Source organism: Sitodiplosis mosellana, unplaced genomic scaffold (assembly GCF_009176505.1).
Source record: "Sitodiplosis mosellana isolate CC-2019 unplaced genomic scaffold, AAFC_SMos_1.0 Smas_scaffold_6166, whole genome shotgun sequence".
Lineage (NCBI taxonomy): Eukaryota > Metazoa > Arthropoda > Insecta > Diptera > Cecidomyiidae > Sitodiplosis > Sitodiplosis mosellana.
In genome coordinates this window covers 5,317,868-5,340,723 of record NW_022601407.1, presented here as the reverse complement: position 1 = coordinate 5,340,723, position 22,856 = coordinate 5,317,868, and the positions used below count along the sequence as shown (strand labels likewise).

The 22,856-nt window shown below is 36.2% G+C and overlaps 2 protein-coding genes across 5 annotated transcripts; one reads left to right on the top strand and one right to left on the bottom strand.

Moving 5' to 3' along the window:
- Window positions 1–1,708: 1,708 nt before the first annotated feature.
- On the bottom strand, window positions 1,709–5,880 carry LOC129575246 (uncharacterized). The gene is made up of 5 exons (XM_055458406.1): window positions 5,676–5,880; window positions 4,522–4,816; window positions 4,132–4,446; window positions 2,878–3,042; window positions 1,709–2,807 (listed from the first exon to the last, which is right to left on the bottom strand). The coding sequence occupies exons 2-5, from the start codon at window positions 4,690–4,692 to the stop codon at window positions 2,694–2,696; spliced, it is 765 nt and encodes a 254-aa protein (XP_055314381.1). The 5' UTR covers window positions 4,693–4,816; window positions 5,676–5,880; the 3' UTR covers window positions 1,709–2,693.
- A 2,990-nt stretch (window positions 5,881–8,870) lies between these two features.
- On the top strand, window positions 8,871–22,725 carry LOC129575244 (sarcolemmal membrane-associated protein). 4 transcript variants are annotated; one of them, XM_055458404.1, is made up of 11 exons: window positions 8,871–9,942; window positions 17,620–17,761; window positions 17,909–18,211; window positions 18,387–18,718; window positions 18,948–19,110; window positions 19,206–19,670; window positions 19,775–19,940; window positions 20,024–20,340; window positions 20,479–20,796; window positions 20,870–21,112; window positions 21,270–22,725. In XM_055458404.1, exons 2-11 carry the CDS (start codon window positions 17,633–17,635, stop codon window positions 21,606–21,608), a joined length of 2,775 nt encoding a protein of 924 aa, XP_055314379.1. In that variant the 5' UTR covers window positions 8,871–9,942; window positions 17,620–17,632; the 3' UTR covers window positions 21,609–22,725. The 4 variants fall into 4 exon arrangements, with proteins under 4 accessions (XP_055314379.1, XP_055314377.1, XP_055314376.1 ...); XM_055458402.1 differs by having other exon boundaries at window positions 9,275–10,276; XM_055458401.1 differs by lacking the exon at window positions 8,871–9,942 and adding an exon at window positions 11,607–12,255.
- Window positions 22,726–22,856: the final 131 nt, after the last annotated feature.

Genomic DNA, 22,856 nt, shown 5'->3' with positions numbered 1-22,856 from the left:
CAGAAATTGGTTGAGAGAAGCAACAAAAAAGCAACCACCACCACCAAACGTCCATTCAGCATTCACACTTTGACATTTGACTTTTCAACATTCGTTGATTATATGGTTTAGAGTCACATCTTGTAGTTTGGAAAAGTAAATTTGAAAGCGTAGTCTGAGTTGATCAGTGACGGCTCGTGGTACTGTTTACCTGCAACAAGATCACGAATGTCATCTTCGTTAATCTTACTCATCTGCCGATATATTTTTCGTAGCCAAACGAATGATGCCAAATGGTCGAAAATGCTTCCTACGATTTAACGCAGACGGACATTCTTGTCTTGCAATGAAAAATCGATTCTCTTTCACACAGTTGAATTTAAACCATGTAAAACTGCCGCACAATCGGCGAATATGGTTGTAATTTTTAAATATTATTGGGGATCGAAACACTAACCTCCGTGGTCGAAAATTATTGTGAATTTTATGCATGCCAAAGTTTGAATGTCTGGAATGGTCATGATCGCAATATTTATTTTGTTATCTCAACGAAGTCTTGGATTTCCAAGTATTTGGGCATGTAATTAAACGGAAGAGAAACGGCGACCATACATTTTTTTGAAAATACACATATCTCAAATTACAACAATGAATGTGAGAATCTATAGGAGAACAAAACTGAAAGCTAAAATGAAAAACTTGATCACTCAAGCCAATCGTGATATCTAATGGTGTTTTTTTTTATTTGAACGGAAGGCAACCACGACATTTTATCTCAAGCTCATATAGTTCGTAACTTTTTTTCACTTGACTTCTGGATAGCGATAAAATTGGACCGCCATCAAAGCAAAAGCAACATGATCCAATTGAGATACAATTAAGTCTGTCTTTTTATCTGAATTCCCAAAAACATTATCAAGGGAATGAATGGTTGCTGATATTAGTTCGATCATAATGGAAAAAAAGTGTTCTAACCAAATTCATTTTTTTTTTTGGATCAACGGAAATGAATTTTCGGATGTGAGCCATATAGAGTAGAGGAGGTGAGACAATTTGCTCTTTATGAAAATTGCGTTTCTGTTTCATTGTATGAATCCAACTGAATGATAAACCTGTATCAATTTGATATGATAAGCATATAAAAATATATAAAAACTCTCATTATAGGACACTCTTTGCCAAATCTTTTCACTCTTAAGTGCACACACCAAGGGGCAATTCACTAAAAAGTTGTATTACTTTTTTCACGTTGTATTACTTTTTCAGCAGCGTTGTATTACTTTTGAGTGATTTGCCCTTGGCACACACACTCTAAAATTATGTAAAAGTATTCGATGAAGACTAAGTAAAATCGGTGATTGTTCTTGAAGCCCTTTGCAATACCATTTCAGCAAATACAATCCACTCTATATACTTACAATCGATTCAATTAACTGCGTTTCGAGTCGGAAATATCTAGATTATTTTGACTTTTGTTCTGTCTCTTTGGTGCAGGCTCACGAGAATGAGCTGTCACAAAGTTGCCCACAGCCAACAAGCTCAGATGCTTGAAAATACAAGCATACCCAATTCGATGAATGAAAAAGACAAATCATTGTCCACACGTTACTTACATAACAAATCTCTGCCACTTAACGCAAATCCAAATGTTTATTTTGCTTCATGACAATATTATAGTATTGGAGAGTATTTCCTCAAAAATTACGAAAAAAAAAATTTAAAGCGCGAATTTTCAAAGTTGTTTTATCCTTTTATTTTCATAGCGTTTATTATTTTTAGTATACATTATAATGTAATGTCTTTATTCTTTAAGATTGGTACTGTAATAATTTTCAAGTTGTATTTTAGAGTAAAAAAATGTTGATCATTGTAGTGTTTCATGATTGAACTTCATCTCTTTTTCGTTGTATTTTTTATGTGTTTTCAATTTTTTTTTTGTTCACATTTTCCATGTCTATCTTATTTATTTTTCCCATTTTCTTCATTCCTATGTCTGTCTTCGTTCTTATTGTTCAAACCATTAAAAAAATGTTCTAGTCAAATAAGAGAAAAAACCTCGAATAAAATCGGCAACTCCAACGATATGCGCACATTTTAACGAACGATTTTGAAATTTTCGGAATATTGAACACAAACATCCCAATTTACAATTTAAAAAAAATAACGCGATACAATGCTAAATAATACACGATTACGTAACAAATTTATCTTTCGATTTAACGGAATTACATCGGAATTTTCACGATGATAGTTAAAAATGTTGACGATTTTATTCAAACCTAACTTTCATTTCAAAGTATAGAACATCTAATACATTTTTGTGCGACGAAAGTATGTGTTTGTGTTCAATGGATTATTACAGGAATCTTTGACTTGCGAACAAAGTTTGCAGCCTTTGCGGTACGTGTGGTAACTTTGAAACCAAAGAAATTTATTAGCATTTTATATTAAAATCTATATGATTTGGTGCGATTTTCTTTGATGAATCTGTATAAGGAACATGCACAATGACGAAGTGCCAATTGGCAACGTTTCCTTCCTTTTTTTAAAATCTATTCCTATAAAATTTCTTGACATTCCAAGATTCACATAGTTCGGAATTAAAAGTTTTGTTCGACTTTAAAACCGGATCCAAATTGAAGCTTAACGCTATCAAAATTGGAACTTAAAATTAACAAAATTAAAATTGATTTTTTTCAAAAATGAAGAAAAAATTACAAATTTTTACGACAATAATAGCCGAGATGCTGGCATTTTTCGCACAGTAGTTGTGGGTGGAGCTTGCTCTGATCAGAAACGTCCAAGCCGTCGGGCTTTTCAAGTGGCCGCTGCAAGAAAAAATTTAATCAATGCAATTAGTGTATGTGCCTGAGCTCAACATTATTTCGATTGGCTTACCTGTTTGTGCGGATAGATTTTAATTTGGCACTTGATGCATTCTTGTGCCATATTGGCCCAGCTGTTGCCCGACATCCACTTACGCTTGCACTTGGTGCATTTGTATTCACCAAAGCAACGCTTTTTGCCCTGATACGGTGTACGGCCTTCGTTCTTCTTGCGTGCCTACATCAAACGGGAAATAAAGGCATAGTTTTGATTAAATCTCCAATTTTTTTAATCATTGAAAGGAAAAGGTAGTTTCAAAAGGAAATCTTCCCTTAATTTAAGAAGAAGAAAAAAAACCGAACACTTCGGGGTCCGAACAAAGTTAAAAAAAACCGAACGTTCTTTCAATTGAAATCGAATACCAACTATTTCAATGAAATGAAAATCAAAACCACAATAACTACGCATCATTTGTATGTCAAATGATTCACCTAAAATTTTACGATTGAAGTTAACATTTATCTTTTCAGTATTTCAATGATCTTCCGATAAAATATTTGTCGCTTTGGTCATATCGATCATCGCAGAAGTAATGCGAGAGAAAAATAAATCGAGCAAGAAAAACATAAATACTGGAGACTTTTTTTTCGATGTGTTCGTCTCAAGATCTTGATTGTTGTTTCATTTATTTATTTATTTATTTATTTATCGCGTACACAATTGCGGGAGGAATACGGTCAAAAGAGATGATCGCAATGATTTAATGTCACAGAATTTAATTGTTTATAGTGTGTTAAGTGTGTATGAGTGTGGTGTGTGCATGTATAACTTATTTGTCAACATTATCGCACTAAGTATGAGCAGAGCGCATTACATGACCATTGCAATCGATTGGTATTTTAACCATGTTTATTTCAAAGTCTACTATAAACAAAATGTGTAAACAAACCGAACCGAGTAATAAATAAAAAGACGCTCTAAGGCAATGGAGAAAATGCCCTTTGTAAAATCCACATTTTATGTGAACTGATTCTTTTTCGAAGATCGTGGTCCTATTTTAATGAAAATAAACGTTAGAATCGCTTTTTTACATTTTTTTTTCTCTCGTGAAATTCACGTTTATGGGGAAGATGGAGAAGAAGTAGGATAGCAGCACAGAATGAGAGAGTGTGATACAATCACAAAAACAACATTCAATTCTAGACAACTTTCGATGGTGGAACGTCGTTAAAAAAATCATTTGATTTAACAAAATGTGACGTTTCAAGTGCGTATTTGAATAGTCACTCTGAACGATGATTCAATTAGAAATGAACTAGAACTTACCAGTGGGCAATCGCGGATGAAATGATCCTTGTTGAAACATAAGTGGCACATGTAATCCTTTGGCACCTTTTTTCCGAAAGGGTTTTTGGTGCAACAGTCCAAATTTGTGGACAACGCAGACAAATGGTTCATGCCGCAGGTGTGCTGCACTGGTGTTTGACCGATATCACCCATTTGAAGACCATTCATGCCGCTTACCAGCGTCAGCAAATCGTCATTGTAGCCCGCATTCAATGTGTTATACAGTGAATTGATCGTTAGGCCATAGTTTGAGGTATTATCGGTCAGGTTCAATTGATTCATCGATGATGGTTGCTATCGTGGAAATAAAATGAAAATTCAGTCAGAAAGTGTCAGTGCTTTGTCGAAATAAATTTCGTTTATCCTTACCCCAACCACTGAACCATTATCTGGGATGGAGTAAAAATACGGAAAGGCCGATGATTGTGACTGCATCGATGTTGGCGATTTTGGAACGTCCAAAAGTCCATATAAATTGTTGTAATTCGTTGAGAAATTGGGTGCTTGGAATGTTGTTGGCGATAATTGTGTCGGTGGCATTTTGCGCTCCAATTCCGCCGTTTTGCTGGATAAAAATGGTGCAATTCAGCCTCGGATTGAAAGCGTTTCGGAAACTTTGAATCAAGATCACTCTATCGTACGTGAAAAGCGAAGCACAGTGCGTCTGAAACGAGAGCAAACGAAAATGAAATTGTTTGTTTTGATTGTATGTGTATGAAATGCCGTTTAAAATGCACGGTCGTTAGTTGCACGGCGATCTATTTAGCTGCGCGCGGAGGTTTTTATGTATCGATTGAACGACCGATTGAGCTAAATTGAAATTACATCTGAGTGTAATTAGTGAGCGCTCAGAATTTCCTCATTTTTCGATTTTATACTTTTTTTCGGTTTCGAAATGGCATTAGAGTACGTTTAGTTCGATGATGGGGTAATTGGTGTTGGTGCATCGGTTATGATACTATGCAAAAAAAAACACAACAACAAGACAACAACACACTTGCGGGCGCGATCGCATGAACACGCGTATTTATCCGTTGTTCAACCACTTATTTTTAGAGAGGCACAACAACAAACCGACAAAAGTCAACCAACAAAAACAAAAGGAACAAAAACGCAACCAAATAAAAATATGTGCGTACGAAAAAGCAACCAGGATTTTTACAATTAGTTCAACGTTAGATTTATGGATGTGAATTTTTTAAATTTTTTCAATACTCCGAAACTCGATTTGACTTTGTTTTTACTATCATCTGTGCACTGAACACAACACATCCATTTGACGATCAAAATTGATTGTGGTAGTTGATTTTGAATATTAATTCAAAATTGATTCGTTTTTCGACCGAAAAATCGCCGTATAGCAATATTTGGAACAAACACACGACCACATTTTTGATAATACACAATTTTCAACGATCGGCATTTAGAGATCGTGGAAAAATCATTCGCGACCGATTATTTTCTTCAAAAAAAATCCTTTTGCTTGAATTTATTGAGAAAATGGATTATTTAAAATAACTTACACGAAAATGAAAGAAATATAACAACAGTGAATGCTCCTGTTCTAAATGAATCGATGGAGATTGTGATCGTGAGCGATAATTTGAAAGGGACTAATCGTTGTGAAATCTCATAAGTGACTGATGTTATGATATGCTCAGCCGTTGACTTGTAGCAATCGAGCGAAGCGCGCACAATACGGTCGTCACACGAATGGGCGAGTGCGAAATGTGAAAATCGTCAAATACAATCGAAAAGTGGCTGTTTTTCACACTGCAAGGCTATGTATTTCACACTTGCTCGTTGACAGAACAGCCGCTACTTCATGACAGTCACGATGTATGTGTGCGCTCGCGTGTGTGACGATTTTCAAATGTGTCACAAGTGGGGATGTCGTTGTGTATGGGCGATGCTGTGTGCCTTGTGGAAAACCTATGCCGTATGAGAGATGCAAATACGTTGTCAACAACAATATTGACCGCGATCCTGTGTGTTGTTTGTATTGCGTAACTTGATTCGATGAAAAATACACAAACACATGCACACCATGGGCTGTGAATATGAAAACATTCGTCCAACGTATACAAGTTGCGTGTGCGGCTTACTGCACCAACTTGTCGATTGGAAACTGAGGTTTTTTCTTCTCAACCGGCTATTTTTCAAGTGCGCAATACAATGAGTTTGATATGTGACTAGGAGTCTATTTGTTTGAATACGTCTTCAATCCAATTGGCTTGGAACGTTCTCGGCAAACGACGACAACGATTTGTATTGTTCTAATGTTTAGAGAGAAAAAAAAACACAATTTCCAATCAGTTGAAGCTAGAATAGAGAAAATACTGATAATATCCCAAAATTGTAAAATGACATCCACTTGAAATGCTCATCATCAATGCATGCGTACCGGGGGCGGGTGTTCAATGTTCATTCTATTGCGTGCATGTGTCATTTGAACATTTCGAATTGTTATTTTTTTTTCGTCAGATCGTAAAAGTCAATTCAAAATTTACGAACCGCAATTGAAACGGCTCGATATATTCAATAGTTCAAATGTATCAGGCGCTGTACCAGCGTTAGTTTTATTACTAGTATTATTACCAAACATTTTTTTCGTTCTAATTTACCGTGAAGCGAGAATTTTTTTTTTTTTTGAATATTTCCTGTTATTCTGGACTGCCACAAAACAAAGCGACTTACTGGCGCTCGCATCATAATTCAATTATTTTGCGTATGAATGCTTCAAAGTGAAAATAGGACTTTGTATTTACGATATTAAAGTGAAACCAGAAAAAATTCTATTAAAGAGATAAAGAACATGAACTTATTGGCGATTTTCTCACAACTGACAAGAGATAAGTGATAATAGTCAACGCTAAATTTGTAGACTGCATTCAGAATTATGTTGAATATTGAATCAGTTTTTCTTGTTTCACTTTAAGATCGTAAATACTCATTCACGTTTTTATTTTGAGGCATTCATGTATATGATGGCAAAGAAAGTAAACCGAATTTTAGTTTAGACAAAAGAGCGCGAATCTTATGTAAACATTCAGCTGTTGTCAACGAAAAATCGACGAAAGAACCAACGAAAAAAAATAATAATAACAAATAACATGAAATCACGATCAGTTTGAGTGATGGAATTTTTTCGGAGTCCACGGATATATGCGATGTTTTATGTACTTTTCTCAGAATGCATAAAAAATGTGAAACAAAATTGCTGTTCATGAATGGACCGCGGAGAACATTAAAGGCAGAACATTCATGTAAAAAAAAATGGGGCAAAGTGCATGCGAATAGCTCACTGCTAATAATGTGCTGGCGACCATTTTTTTTTTGAGACAATAAATAACGACTATGGGCGCATTTTAAGTGTGTTCCCATCCGAGCTAGGACTAAACAAAATTTAGCGCGCTCATTTCCGGGAATTATTCATACTTCAAACAATGACCAAAATGACGAATATTATTGTGAGAATGGAATTTGATCGAAGCATTAGAAATGTTCAATGAAATTAAACTGGCTTTCTTCATAAATTTATTTGAAAAACGACCATTTTTTCTATCAATGCTGTATTTTCCGATGTCTAATATTCATTGATTTTTTTAAGATTTCGTAATTGATTCTGAAGTTTCAGTCAACTTGCGAAATCGATAAGATCGATCATTTTGCAACCTGAGTCGACGCATTTTCTTATGTCAAACGGCACAAAGTTCTCACGATCGAAGTTGCGTTTGTAGTATTTCCCACATTCAATAAAGCGAGAAAAAAAACTATGTACAATGCAAGAAGAATGTGATTTTATGCGCAGCAATTTTAAATTGCATCATTCAAAGAGTAATTCGATTCATTCCAAAATGATTGTTTAGCTTAAGTCCAAAAACACCCTAAAATATTGAAGGAAATGAACTCATCTATGGAACAAACTTGGAAATAGCCAAACGGTAAGCAAGCGTATTCTAGCAATTTTGTGTATTGCAACTCACAGAAGGGCCTTTTGAAAGAGGCTGCCTTTAAAAATTTCGTTTATTCCGCTTTTACTTAAGGCCGACGAATTTTCCATATGTAAAACATAGTCATGCATACGAAAGAGTTGGAATTGACTTTATTTGTGCAAAAACTCGCAGATGATTCGAACCAATCGAAATTTGCGTTGTCATATGAAAAAATACTTGCAGTCATTTTAGTTCTGCATTTAATTTCGTTTATATGAAACAAAGCCCATATAGTCTTCTTATTTATTAAATTATAGAACTTAAAATTGATGCAACGATGAGTAAAACAAAAACACTCGAAGAATATTTCATATTGGGTTAATCGAAGTGAACAAAAGGAGAGAAAATTAGTAAAATTGAAGGGGAAAAGGGGAAAAGGAGAAAAGATTAGAAAAAGTACTGAAGTTGTATGAAGAGAAGAGAAGAGAAAAGAAAAGGGAATAGAAAATTGAAAACAGAAAAAAACTAATCAAAAATATTTACGAATTAATTGATTCTGAAATCGAAATGAAATGCACCAAAGAAAAAACGAACGCAATCAAATCTGGAAAAATTCTCGAACAGAAACATCCATGAATTTCCCAACAAAATAACCAAGGAAAAAACTGCATTTTCAAAATTGCCGCGAAAAAGTTCAGCTGATGTTAGTTACGATGTGTTGCCCGATGTTGATGGTATTCTCGCCTGAATCATGTACTGCCATCTTGCTCTGTTCATTGCAATGTTTTTTTCTTCGGGCATACATACGAATGGATCGGCCAGTGTAGTCAAATAAATGAGCCAATTTTACATGTACTTGATTTTCATGTGCCAATAATCAAAGTGGAGAAAAAAAGAAAACGCAATACAACACACACTTCTCATACACCGCACCTAGATCTCTCGTCTCGTTGAGTTGGTTCATCGCGAAGACGTTTCGAAATCGTTTGACACAACCTTCCATATATTGTTCTCGTTCTACCGCACTCGTTCCATCCATTTCAAGTAAAAAAAGGAATCGGGTTTTTGTGTGAGTTGGTACAGTGTACGTGTTATACATATTACAAATACAACAAAGACGAAACCAACGAAAAAACGGGTTGTCTCTTTCGTTCGCTGCGAATTTGCTTGACTTTTTCGTTCGATACGAATTTTTCTTTTCGTTAGACATTGTTTGTTTGTCAAAATTTTCTCATATATAGTTGTCGAGGCGCGCGTATGCATACATTGCACTGAAAAGTCATAAACAAATATCTGCATTGGTGTTGATTTTTTTCTTCATCGTCGCTCTCTTCTTTCTTTCGTGCGAACCAGGCAGACAAGAGACACACAATTTCATTCGAAGTAAAACGAACGTAAGCAAGAAGAAAAGAAAAGAAAAGAATACAGACAGGGAAAAATTTCAGTTGTTGTCTTCAAGCAACAACGTAAGCATTTCAACAAAACACAAGTGATGCCATCGAAAAATATCCGTACGAAACCAAAATTGATGGCTATTAAGTGAATTTCCATCCAATGAATGTGACAATCAAACTAACAACGGGGCTGTGAGACTGTGTGTGCGCGCCGTGTTCTGTTCTATGTTTTTATTATTTATATTGAAATATTAGTTTGTTCTTGTGTCCAAAGGAAAACCAAAACGAAGAAAAAAAAAGAAGAAATAATCCAAATAATTGTGTGTGTCTTTCATAATTCTTGTGTGATCGAAAAAAAATTCTTGTGTACGTATTTTCTCATCCATTTGTATTTGGTTATTTTGTGCATCAGCGTACACCAGAAACAGTTTGACTCCGTGCATTTTGCCCGCGAATGAATGGTAAGTGGGGAATGTGAGTGAAAATTGCGTTGGTGATGATTTCGATGGAATGCAGAAAAAAAAGACGACAGAAAAAAATAACTTGAAATTATGCACGACGAAAAACCGATGGACACAATTCGTGTTGGTGTTTTTTTTCTCGTCTTCTTTGGTTGTCGCTCGCGTTACTTGTCAAAAAAAAACTGCACCTTATAATTGTTCTCTGCCGTTCATCGTTTTGTTTAGCTGTTAATTCCCACATTAGAATTTGCATTTTATTGTGCGCTATTTCTCTCCCTCATCATTTCAATTCTCCAGAGTGACGTCGTTTGAATGTGTATGCGTGCTCCATTCGGTAAAGTGAATTATTTTTTTCGATTGTTATTGTGACGAAGTCGATTGTTTTGTTGTGAATGGCACCGAAGGAAAAGAAAAATGAATAAAAACCGTTGTGGTGTGAGTGTATGTTTTGGCTGAAAGTCTCACTGGAAACATCAAACAAAGGCGATTTTCTTTGAAACAAAAAACAGGCATTTTGATAACATTCTCCTTTCCATTTTTATTGGGCCCAATAATTTTAGTGCTGCTCTGTCTTTCACTCTCTCTCTCTCTCTCTCTCTCTCTCTGGATCTCAAATTGATTCCCTTGCCTCGAAACCGTTGTTATTTTCTGCTCACTCTCTTTCTCCATTGATTACCTCTGCACCTTTGCACTCTTTGCATTGAGTGCCTCTCGCGCGCGCTCACGAGCCCACTGTGTGCATGTGAGACAGTGTACGTGTGTGTGTCAACAGTATGCAATCATAGTTTTTGCCTGTGTGTTTGTATGTCATATGTGCGTGCAGCGAAATCCAGAAATTGCAGAATGCATATGCGAGAAATGTGATAACACACACGGTTCGAATAGACAAAACAAGCATTGACTTCGGTTTGTTGCATTTGAACCAGTCGAAATTAAAGCAATGCAATGGGAAAATTTGTTAAGCGAGAAAAACGTAAATATCTGGCCAATGAAGTCAATCAATCAAATCAAATTGATGACTCGAAACGAAAAACAGATCCAAATACCGAACGAATAAAAACATCCAAGCAAATTGGACGAGAGCAAGAGAGAAGAAGAGTGAGAAAGAAAATAATACGCGCGCCGATAAAAATACAGACATCATATGCATACAGTTAGAATTGAGAAAAACAGAAACTTATGGCCAGCGTAGAAAATAAATCGGCGAAAAAAGAACCGCACATGAATTGGTGGCAGCGAGCGTGAGCGAGTGAACAAGCCAAAAACCAAAATGCAAACAGGCAAAATCGGTGTATGGATATCTAGTGGCCCATAAAAAAATGTTCTGACAGCGCGAGAAAGAGATATTTCAGCAGTAGCAGGCATCAGCAATAGTAGCACTAGAACGAACGAAGCGAGTGTGGCTGAACGTGTATTAGAATCATATTTCCCGTTTGCTTTCAGTTCACCGTCTGTTATTTTTTTTCCTTCTCTTTTTCTCTGTTCTCTTCTTTCACTGGGCCTGTGTGTTCCGCACACGATGTAGTGGTTGTGCAAACAGAATCAGCGTGTATAAAAACACAGCGCATTTAACATGGTAGTTGTGTATTGGTTTTTTTTCTTTCTGTGTATGCCTATCCCTCTCTCCTGCTCTCGTTCTCTGTCCCGCACATATTTCATTTCATTTGACATGCAAACGCGTCCACAGATGTGTTGTTCTACACAGAAGACAGTTGAATCGCTGCTGTCAAAACGACGACAAAGCAAACGCAACACACGAGTCGATTATCTTTTCTTTTATTTCTGTTTAACTCGATAAAAAAAAAATACACAGAAATTTAAAGCGAGCAGAAAAAAAAATTCAACAGATAAAAAAGTAGTCAAATTTTACTCGAGCAACAAATGCTAGAGTTCATGCCCGGACAGTGTGTTTGTGAGTGTTCGTGTCTATGATCGAACCTGTCGAATTGTGTGTTGTGTGTTTGTCAGAAGAAAAAACAAACGTGTTAATTAGAAAATTGAATCTCCGGTAGCTGTTCGGTTTAACGTTTGTAGAAAAAAAAACTGTGATGAATTCTTGAGATATTTTCGGTTTTACGAAATACGGCAAACAAGTCGAAAACCGATAAATATTCAATGCAACCATAGAGATCAATCGATTTGTTTTATTGTTGTTTTCTGTGTGTATGTGGTTTTGTGCTGTTTGAGAGTTGAATTCGTGTTGTTTTTTACTTGCTCATTTCATCTCTCGCATTTCGTGTAAAGTTTAAATTTAGACGGCCTGTGCTGATTGTGAAATGTTCAATGTGTAAATAAGGATACAATTTCGGTCAGGTATGTGGATTCCAGTTTCAACGAGTACCACCCAATCGAATTGGTTTTTTTTGCTTCCATCATCTTCTCGACCCGCGCGCGAAATTGAACTTTTTTTTAGTTGATTTACGGTTGTTTACGTGAATAACAACAAACATTCAATCCGAATGGCAACGTATCAAAGTAATCTGAACTTGGATCATGTGAATGAATATCGAAGATTCAAATCGTGTATGTGCGTATGTGATAAAATCGAACATGAATAAAAAAATATGAAATCAAACACGGAAAACTATAAATATTTCACATTTGAAACTGTGTTGAATTTATAGATTTTATGTCATGTCTCACATTTTTTGTCCATGTTTCATTCTCTCATTGAAGTGCGCCAATTGTAAATGTGGCTGGTTTTTTTTTTCTACGTTCAAGTGTTCATTTGCACCAACAAGTATCACTAGATAAAAAAACTGTATAAATTTTTCAAACGCGAGACTATCACCGTTTTATTCTCTCGTTTATTTCGAAATGTGGCTTGAAAGAAAAAATTAAGTGCTTTTTTGTGGTTGTTTAAACGGCCTGGAGTGTTATTGGCTTCGGTCAAAACATGTCTCAAAAAATGCGTCCACATCGCTTCATTTTATGTAAATTGAATCTTCTTTTGTAGTATTGTTTTCTGTAAGCCGCCCATTGACTGCGTGTGGAGTTGAATAGAGAGAGAAACAGGCAAAGAGAAATGTGTACACATAAGCACGTTCCATCGGAACGGTGACAATAATAGTACTTGATGTAAACGAAAAATAAAGTATACAAACGGAGGAAAAAAACGATTTAGTTTTCTGCTATTTTGTCAACGCGCGTCGCGCTTTTACCACATAACAAAAGTGTCTGAAAAGTTGGGCGCTTTTTTTTAAATTTTTTTACCCGACCAATTCAAACGTCGTTTAATTGAATGGACAATGGACATGCACACAAAGTGAGTGAAAAGTTGATGAGAATGAGATCTCTTTCACGTTTCCGACATTTGCATGGAGAAAACTTTATTATCGTCATTAGACTATAGACGAAGAATGATCAACATCATCATCATCATTTGGTACGATCAAGTGGGAAAGAACTTGGAACGGTTTTGGTTTTGTGGCGAGAACAAAATTCGATGGCGTTTAGAAATCAACAGCTGAACCGACTAGGCTTACTTAGATATTTAGTTGTTGTGCGCGCGTGTGAGGATGTATACGATTGTGCGCATTATAAGACGATATTCGCGCGCACATCTCGTCTCTGTTTCTCTCTTTCTTTGACTATCTGCTTCAATCTCCCATCTCACTTTAGCCCACGAATGAGACGCGTCTTTGCCAGAGAATTCCAAATGCAAATGATCAATTCGTGTGTGTTGTGTTGATCATTTGTATCTATTAGCTGTCGCTGCCTGAAGCAAGATAAAAATGTGTGTATTCAAAAGCGTTAATATGTTCTATCCAAAGTGCAGAGACGTTGGCCCGTTAGTAACCATGTGACGATCGTGTGTCATCCGTGTTTATGTTTGTGGTGTTCAGTGTCTCTCATTCTCTCTCTTTCGTTCTCTCTCAGTTGATCTTGCTTGTCGATCAAGTCAAGTGCCCACTGTAATTAATGTCGTGGATATACTTGCCTCTCGAGAACACGGTCTCTCGAGCGAGATAAGGCAAAATGAAACTAGGTGCTTGCTTGATCATAGTTTGAATGCAACAATTATTTAGATACAACTCTTCGGCACATCACTTATACAATCACCATCGCGCAAATGCAATTATCTCTCAAAGCCACACAAACTCTCTCTCTCTCTTTCTCGGTCTCTTTTTTGCTTTTTTATGGACAACACAAAAATAACCACAGCAAGTGATTTTTCTTTGCGTTTTTCTTCCATCCATTTATAACTACAGCGATTTTACTACACGAATTCGAATGATTGTAGCTGCTTCTATTATTACTATCGCATCGATTCATGGTAGCAAAAGAAATTATAATTATTTCTGCGGTTGCTGCTGCTGCTCTTTTTTTTCTCTAGAATTTCAATGCAAAACAAATTGTAGAGAATCATGCAAAGACTTGATCGGCTCAAATGAAATTATTTCTTGCATGCAAATTCCAACACTTTGGTTCCTGGATATTGTGTTTGTATCATCATGGATCCGAGCCAGTCAAATATTGCTCTTTGAGCTTTTCGAACATACAGCTTTATGGGCCATTCGCTTGACAAGCTGAATGTTCAATGTTTGCTATGAGGCAGCGTTGTATAAAGCAAAATTCCCTTTTAAACTTGAACAGTTGAATGGGTTCATTTTAGAAATTTTTAGAAAATACATATCCACTTTCCAGCAAATTCTACAGTTCCAATTGCTTTCAGCGAACAAAATTCAAGCCAAGAAACAAACTGGGCTCCAGGTTTTTGACCTTGATTTACAATTGCTTTAAATTCCTTTAAATTCAAAGTTGTTTTTCAAAGTTGTTTTGAATTCATTTTTCGATCGTTTCAATTTTTGGACGAAAAATTTTGATGATTTTTTTCCGACCCAATACCCAATTTTTCGATCACAGAAAAAATAACTTCCTGTTTACGTTTTGAAACGAAAAACAACAACGGTTTCCAATTAACTTTGTGACGAATTGCCCTGTACGCCCTCAATCTCTCTCTTGCACTCTAATTAAGACTTTGCATTAAATGTCTAATTCGATTTTTCACTAGTTCATTTTGCATTATTAGCCTCATTGCAACCGTGTTTTTTTTCTTTATTTCTTCGATTCTCGTTATGTGTGTTCGACTCGATTCGAATGGAATTCTGTGCGAGTGATCAAAATGATTAATTTTGCAATTGTTGATTGCTAATGATGAGTCGTAGTCGGTGATGCAAGCATACACACACATACATTGTCGTAATTCTGTGCGATTATGCATACAGAGAATCGAAACGATTGTTTAATCTCGTGCGCGCACATTCACGAGATTTTCGTTTGTTTGATCGGTTGTTATTTTATGTTTATTTGTGATTTTTTTTCTATTCACTAAATTTCATGTTATTTCACCACATTTTTTTTCGTTGCTTCTTTGGCTTCTTATTCGATAGTATTTTATTCGTTGCATCGTTTCACTGTGTGTGTGTGTGTGTGTGCGAGAGACAGAGAGGAAGGGAGGGAGAGATGTTATGTTGCACACAATAAAAATGATTGTTTATGTTTCATGGTGAAAACTCTCATGCAGCTCTCTCTAAGTCAGCAGAAAATGTAAGTGTAAACACAGTAAAAGCGAAATGTACAATCAACGAAAAAGAAACACACACACGATTTCGAAGGAAGAGTAGAAGAAAAAACAGCAACCACTGTGTGTGTGAATGAGAATGATTTTATTTGCAGTGGGAAGAATACAATGATTCGATTTCATTGCTTCTTACGAGAGATTTCACAATCGTTTGAATATTCCGTTTTTATTGAAAGTATTAAAACAAAATGTGCATTTCATTTAGTGTTCATTTCCAAATTGTTCACTGAAATTTCATTTAAAAAAAAAATTATATCATGTTGTTCGTTGAATCGGCTGGAAATTTGCATCGACTTCGCTTAATTCAAAATGTGGCAAAGCCAAATCAAAAAGAAAGCCGAAACAAAATGGATAAACCAAGCAGTTGTTTTGAATGCAACGACAGAAAACAAAAAACCCACATTGAAACAAGAACGCTTACGCCGGCGAAATTTTGCTGCCGGTCATGAAAATCGATTCGGAAAAATGAATTCATTGAATGATGACACCGCGCACGGTGGAGGGCGCGGGGGAATAATATAAAAGCCGCTTTATCAGCAATATTGAATGATAGCATATCGCTATAAAATCTTCCATTATAAATGCAAAAGTGACGTGAAACACACAAGTATTATTCAATAAAGAAATATATTTAAATGAAGTTGAATAACAACTGAGAAAAGGAAGAACAACACAACAAAGTGCTGATTATGATGAGAGCAACTGTCATGTCATTGTTTTTCTTCTTCTTCTTCTTTGTGATTGAGCTCTTGCTAAAAATCACATGGTTTTGGGTATTGTCGAAGTATGTGTGTGTGAGAGAGAAAAGGAGAAAAGGAGAGAGAAAGAAGTGAATGAAGGAGAAAGGGGTCTGAAGCAAGAGCTAAACGATCAAAACAATGGCAATATTGAAAAACAATGACGTCTAAGTCCGTTCATTTCTTATTTGCACACAGTCGTAGTTAATGCAATAGGCAATTTCCAATTTTCTATTCATGAACCATTTCACTCTTGCATCCCATTTCACTTGCAGTCCAGCACATTCAATTTTGGATACGGTGCAACTTCTGTTTACAACAAAAAGAAAATGCATGTTGCTTTCATTGCATCTTTTTTGCTGAATCGGTGGCTTTCTTTTTGCATACGCCTCAATTTGAGTTACAAGCAAAAGCGAACAGAGGATAGACAAAGCAATTCGGCCCATATACTATTTTTTTTCTTTTTCGTCGAGAAAAGAGTGCAAGTCGTGTGCCATGTTTAAAATATGTGTATTTGTTCACATTTCTCTCTCTCTCTCTCTCTCGATGTTTTTGTTTTCGGTACAGTTCTTTCTCTCAATACGTATGCGCAACGACGGTTGTTTCATTCGCACCAAATCGTCAAGCAAAACATTCCGTCGCACAGTCAAGTGAGAGATTCTCTCTGCCTACGAGTCTGTACGGTGCAAAAGGCGAGAACAAGACAGAGATAGAACAAATAGAAACAATAAATCAGAAATGCACTTCTCCGTACGATTTATCGCTGCACTCTAAACTCGGCATTCATCATCATACGTGCGCGCCTCACAATTATCTGTGGAATTTCTAATTTAATTTGAAATACAAATAAGCGAATGCAGTGAGCGGTGCACTACAAACTGCACTATATCCACACATAAACACTATGCACTGCAATGAATTCAGAGAACGAGAAAAAAGACACACCGTGTATGCAACGGTTGACACACAGGCGAGGAAAGCAAATAAGAATATTTAGCGATTGAATGGATGCCATTAACTTTTGTGTATACTTGACACTTGCGTGCTGAATGTGATTTTGTTCCCTTTATCTCTTGGTCTTTCACTCTCTTTTTTATGCTCATTTTGTCTCTTCGTTCGTTCGGTTGCGTCAAACGGAAATCATTCGTTGCGTTGCTGTCGCCGAGAAGCGAAAACCGAATTAAACAGTTCAAATGATATTTAATTTGTATCTGCATCTGAATCGTGCTACTGCTCGTTCGTGGTGCTTGCTCATACACGCATATATATATATATATATATATATCTACTCTATCAATTTATCGTGTTATTTTTATTTCATCTCTTCTTTGTGTGTTTTTTTTCCTGCGCATACAGGCGGTAAGGGGTCATGGTTGTTAGTAGTGGTTTTATGGATCATGTTCTCGCATACGACCGTTCGGAAGTTTATCTGCGTGCGAATGGTTTGATTCCAGCCGCCGCACAACCGATAAACAATACATTGAATCGTCAACAACAGGTGAGTGAACAACACAGGCAAACGCACCAATAATGCAATTTGGCACTATTTTACCTATTTTGCTTTCTCTCTGCCCGAGAGACAAATATTTGATTTCAGTGCTGATAGTACGTTGTTTTTTTCCACTTCCATTTTCGCAACACATAGAATCAACAGCCACAGCAACTGCCATCATCGCAACAATCGATAAATTCATCAATTATGCAACCGTCACCCAACGCAAAAGTCAACAACAATGGTCAATCGCCGGCCCGTGTCATTTTAATTTGTCATTCGAATTCGCATCCATTTCAAAAGCGAAACATTTTGCTGGAACCACGGCAAGAAATCAAAGTTGGCCGATCGGTTCCACGAAGTCGCGTCGAGGATTCCAATGCAATATTCGATTGCAAAGTGCTATCACGAAATCATGCCATCATTTGGTATGTGGATGGGAAATTTTTTATCAAGGTAATTTTGTGTGTGTGTTGTTTCTCCTCTTCTTCTACTTGTTTTTGATTTCAATAATTCAAGTGCCAATTAATATTGAGCTGGATTTTGAAATCGACCCGAAATCCGGGTCAAACACGCACATCAAACTAGCTCACGTGCTTATGCATTTTCTTTGCCTTTTTTTTCTTCACAGGATACCGGTAGCAGTAATGGAACGTTTATCAATAGCCAACGAATCAAGTCAAACGAAGCATATGAAATATCATCGGGTGATGTTGTTCAATTCGGCGTTGATGTCATCGAAAATTCACGAAAGGAAACGCATGGCTGTATCATAGCCGTACTCAAGCTCATCACACCCGATGGCATCGAGAAAACATCATACCAAAATCCGCCCAATCCGAACGCGTGCACATTCGACAATGACATATTTCGTCTTAAACAAATCATGCACGAATCATATTTGCGCGAAATTTTACTCGAAGAGAAATTAGTTAATTTACAAAAGGAGGTGTTGGCCACATGGTAAGAGACAATTCACTGCCAAGCGAAAGAGAAAATCCCATGATAATTGCAAATTTGGCTGAATTGAAGTATCAAGATTAAGATTTCAAATTCAATTGACTGAAATGAATTTAAATGATGTGACGCTTTTTTGATGAGCTTCAATTTGGCTACGTGAGCCGATTTGGTATTGATTTTCAAAATCATTTCGATAATTTAATTGAATTTTGTTTTGCGTGTTATTTTACAGGAAAAACTCATCGAACTCATGGCAAGCATTGATCCATGAAGATCTTTTACTAAGTCGTATCGATATTCTAGAGAATAAGTTATCATGTTATCAAAAGAATATAACAAATGAAAAGCTGCAAGAGCAGATCAATCAGTTGCAAGACGAGAAAGAAGTGTATCAAGTGAGTATTGATCGATATAACACGTTCATTGCCATTTTATTGAGCCTAATCTTAATTTGTCCCTCCCTCTCGCTCTCGTTTCGCATTCATCGCAGAAAACCGCAAAAGACGCCTTAAAGAAAGTGTATCAGGAACGATTGGCTGTAATGCGAAAGTTTACAAAGTTCGAGCAATTTTGGCAGGCGAGCGAAGATGAGTTGATGGTGTTGCGGGCACAGCTTGCCGATAGCAAAGAAAATGATGAAAAACTGCAAGAAATGAACAATTCGAATAGTGAAAGTATTCGCGAGCAAATGGCGCGACAGGAGGCCGACTGCAAAGCGATTAAAGCGGAATTTGAGGAGGCCAAACGTGAAACCGAAGACCTCAAAAGTCAATTGCAAATCATTGAAGATTTCAATGAAGATGATCTTCTGTTGGCCGATAATTGCATGAGCGGTGGCGATAAAAATCGCAATACAACCGTATGGAATAAGCAAAAGGAGATCATGAAATGGTTAAACAACTCCGATTTAAAGCAATTAAAGGATTCCGACGAAATCATCAATGCCATGTGCAATGTGAGTGTTTGTTTCAATTTTTTTTTTTCTTTTTCGCATAAAAATCTGTTGAACTCGAATTCATTTGAATGAGGGCGGACAACTAATTCTGAATTTTCATGCAGGACACAAAACACAAAGAATTCTTGAAGATCGACCCGCATCAATGTCTTAAGGTCTATGAAAAACTATTGGATATCGAAAAGAAGTTCTTGTCGTCAACCAAACCGATAAAGATCGTCACTGAATCAACTGCCTCATTGGATAATATGGATAATAAACGCAGTATTGGTAAGAATAAACGTTACGATTCAAAATTCAAACGTTTTTCTCTCAAACAATAACTAATCGGATAATCTTTGTCCTTTTGACAGAATCGGATGCAATTCTAATCAGTAATTGTGAAGAGAGTGCAGCTAAAAGTGATGATGATAGCAATCATAATACGGAAAATGGCGAATGTAAGGTGATCAGCGAGATCGAAACCAAGGAGAGCAACGCCAATGATGTGGTCAAGGTCAATGAAGAAAACCAAAATTGTCTAGAGACAACGGATGAAGATAGTCAATCGAATGCGGTTCGTGAATTGATCGTCGAACTCAAGAATATGTACAATGAATTCTTGTTACAAATTAAACTGGTGCAAAAGGATCTAATACGCTCTGCCAAATATGATGAACTAGAATCAAAGGTGAGCCCATATCGAATGTCCAATGTCTTATCAAAAGTTGAACCGTTTTTTGTCATTTTTCTTCGTCTATTTGAAATAAGTCACCGCATTTGATTTCATGAAATTAATTCAAATGTAATTCTCTTCAATTCCACACAGTTTATAAGTACAATGCTGGAGTTGCAAACATTGCAGAAGGAACAGCAACGACGCGAATTGCTCCACAAGATACAAAGAGATGTGGATGATTCAGCAGAAGTGCCTGTGAAAAGAGGCATCAGTACAAATCAAAGCGATGAGCTTCGGCTGAATAACAATCGTGATACGCTCCATTTTGACAATGATGCCAATGACAATGATATCGGTACAACTGTTGCCGATGACATTATCCTTATGAAAACTGATGCGAACAACGAAGAATCAGCGCTGAATCACACCAACACCCTTGTACGCGATACAAGCTCAGCAACGGTTACGGTAAATGATTGATTATTGTTGTGGATTTTACTTGAAATTTTACTCGAATGTCTTTGTGTTCAACATATTGCAGCCACAAAACTCTATCACGGACCTGGACGACGGTTTCGATACAAATTCAATGTCAACCATTGACGAAACAAACAATAGTAGTACAAATTCAATTATTACCGAAATCAACAACGGATCCGTTGCAGACGATGACTTCAGCGAACAGAGTATAACGAATGCGGTGAATGATGATTTATTTGAGACGCAAACAGTTCGAGGTTCAGCGATAAATGGTGATGATCGTATACACGAACTTGAATCAGAGGTAAGTTAATTTTTTTGAAAAGGGACATTTTCACTGGACATACAATGCAGTTAGTGTCAATTGCTTGAAGAAAATTGCCCTTTTTTAAAGCAAAACTTGAATTCAATTGCATCGATTCACATCTGATGTTATCAATCTGTTCCCTCCCTCCAAAAAGATAACGGCCGTGAGAGTGCAAACATTGGATGAATCGCCTGCATCAGCTGTGCTTGATAATAATTTGGATGATGATTATGTGGATGAAAAGGAGGCGCTCGAATCGTTCGATCGAATCATTGAAGAGGAAAGCAAATTGATCAATGAAACGGACATTTTGAAAGAAGAAGAATTGGTCGAATTGAAAGAGCGCTGCGTCAAATTGACCGACGATAATGTGTCGTTGCGTCGTGAAATAGAAACGTTACGCTTATCCACCAACAAACAATTTACATTGCTGGTGTACACAGCGTCATTAGCCGCCTTCATTGGTTATCTATTTTCCATATTTTTTTCATAATCGATGGAGACAACGTCATTCCAACGCCGTACGAACAAAGGCTGAACACATTTCGAGAGACACACAAACACACACGAAAAAACAAACAAAAAAAACGCATTTCAAATGAATAAAATGAAGAAGGAAAATCCCAGTTTGATCCGTTTTTAGTCAGATATCCGATTTGCACTAGAGTGCTATCACAAATTTTGCCTTCGATCAGCCCACACAATTCATTTATCTCTATCTCTGTCTTCGTCTCTGTAATCTATCTCTATTCAGTTCGTTCGAGATGTAAACAACACACACACACACACAAGTATATATATTGCACAATTGTGGGGAAGACAAATGAGCGACACGCACGCATTAGAATTTCATATACATAATTACAAACATTCATTTAGACATGAAAAATGATCATAATCTTCTGTTCATTTAAAAAGAAAGAAAGAAAAAGAAAAACAAACAAAATACACACAAATTGGACATACGTGTTTAAATAAGGCCCAATTTTACAGTAATTTATATACATAAAATTAAATAGATATGATGTAACATAAAACAAAATGCATATTTTTAAGAGCATTCAAATAAACGGTCAGAAGAGAAAACAAAACAGAAAAAACACCCACAAATGAACAACACACTCATATTAGAAGAAGAAAAAAAACCAACAATAAGTTATCATCTTTCCGACACGAAATATAATGAAACAGATATATAGAAATGGGTATTGAAATTAAAAATGGCAAACAAATAAATGACCGACCGCTTCTTTTCTCGTGCTGTCGAGATTAAAGTTGAGCCTGTGCATTGGTGCGCCGTCAAATTCTTCGGACCATAGTGCACTAAAATATTTCCATAATTGTTTTGTTCGAATCATTTTGTTTTTGCCAGAAGAAAGATGCCAGAAGAAAGAATTAACGCGCATCTTTTTGGACAAGTCTTAGGACAACACAAAATCACGCATAATTTAAACACATTTTTTGACTTGAAACGAAAAATCTTTTTATTTAAATTAATTCTTTTTTGTCGATCTTTTTTTTTCTAATTTAAATTTATTTTTATTATACCATTATTATTTCTTTTGTAGAAAAAAAGACCCATTAAATGCTTTAATTGTTGTTATAATGAATTTCATTGGCTCTAATTTTCTTGGATTATTTTTTTTTTCCTTCCGAAATTCCATTTTTGGTATTCCATATTCCAAATGGAAGAAATCTTCAAATTGAAATAGAAAAAGCTACGACAAATGTATTGAGGTGA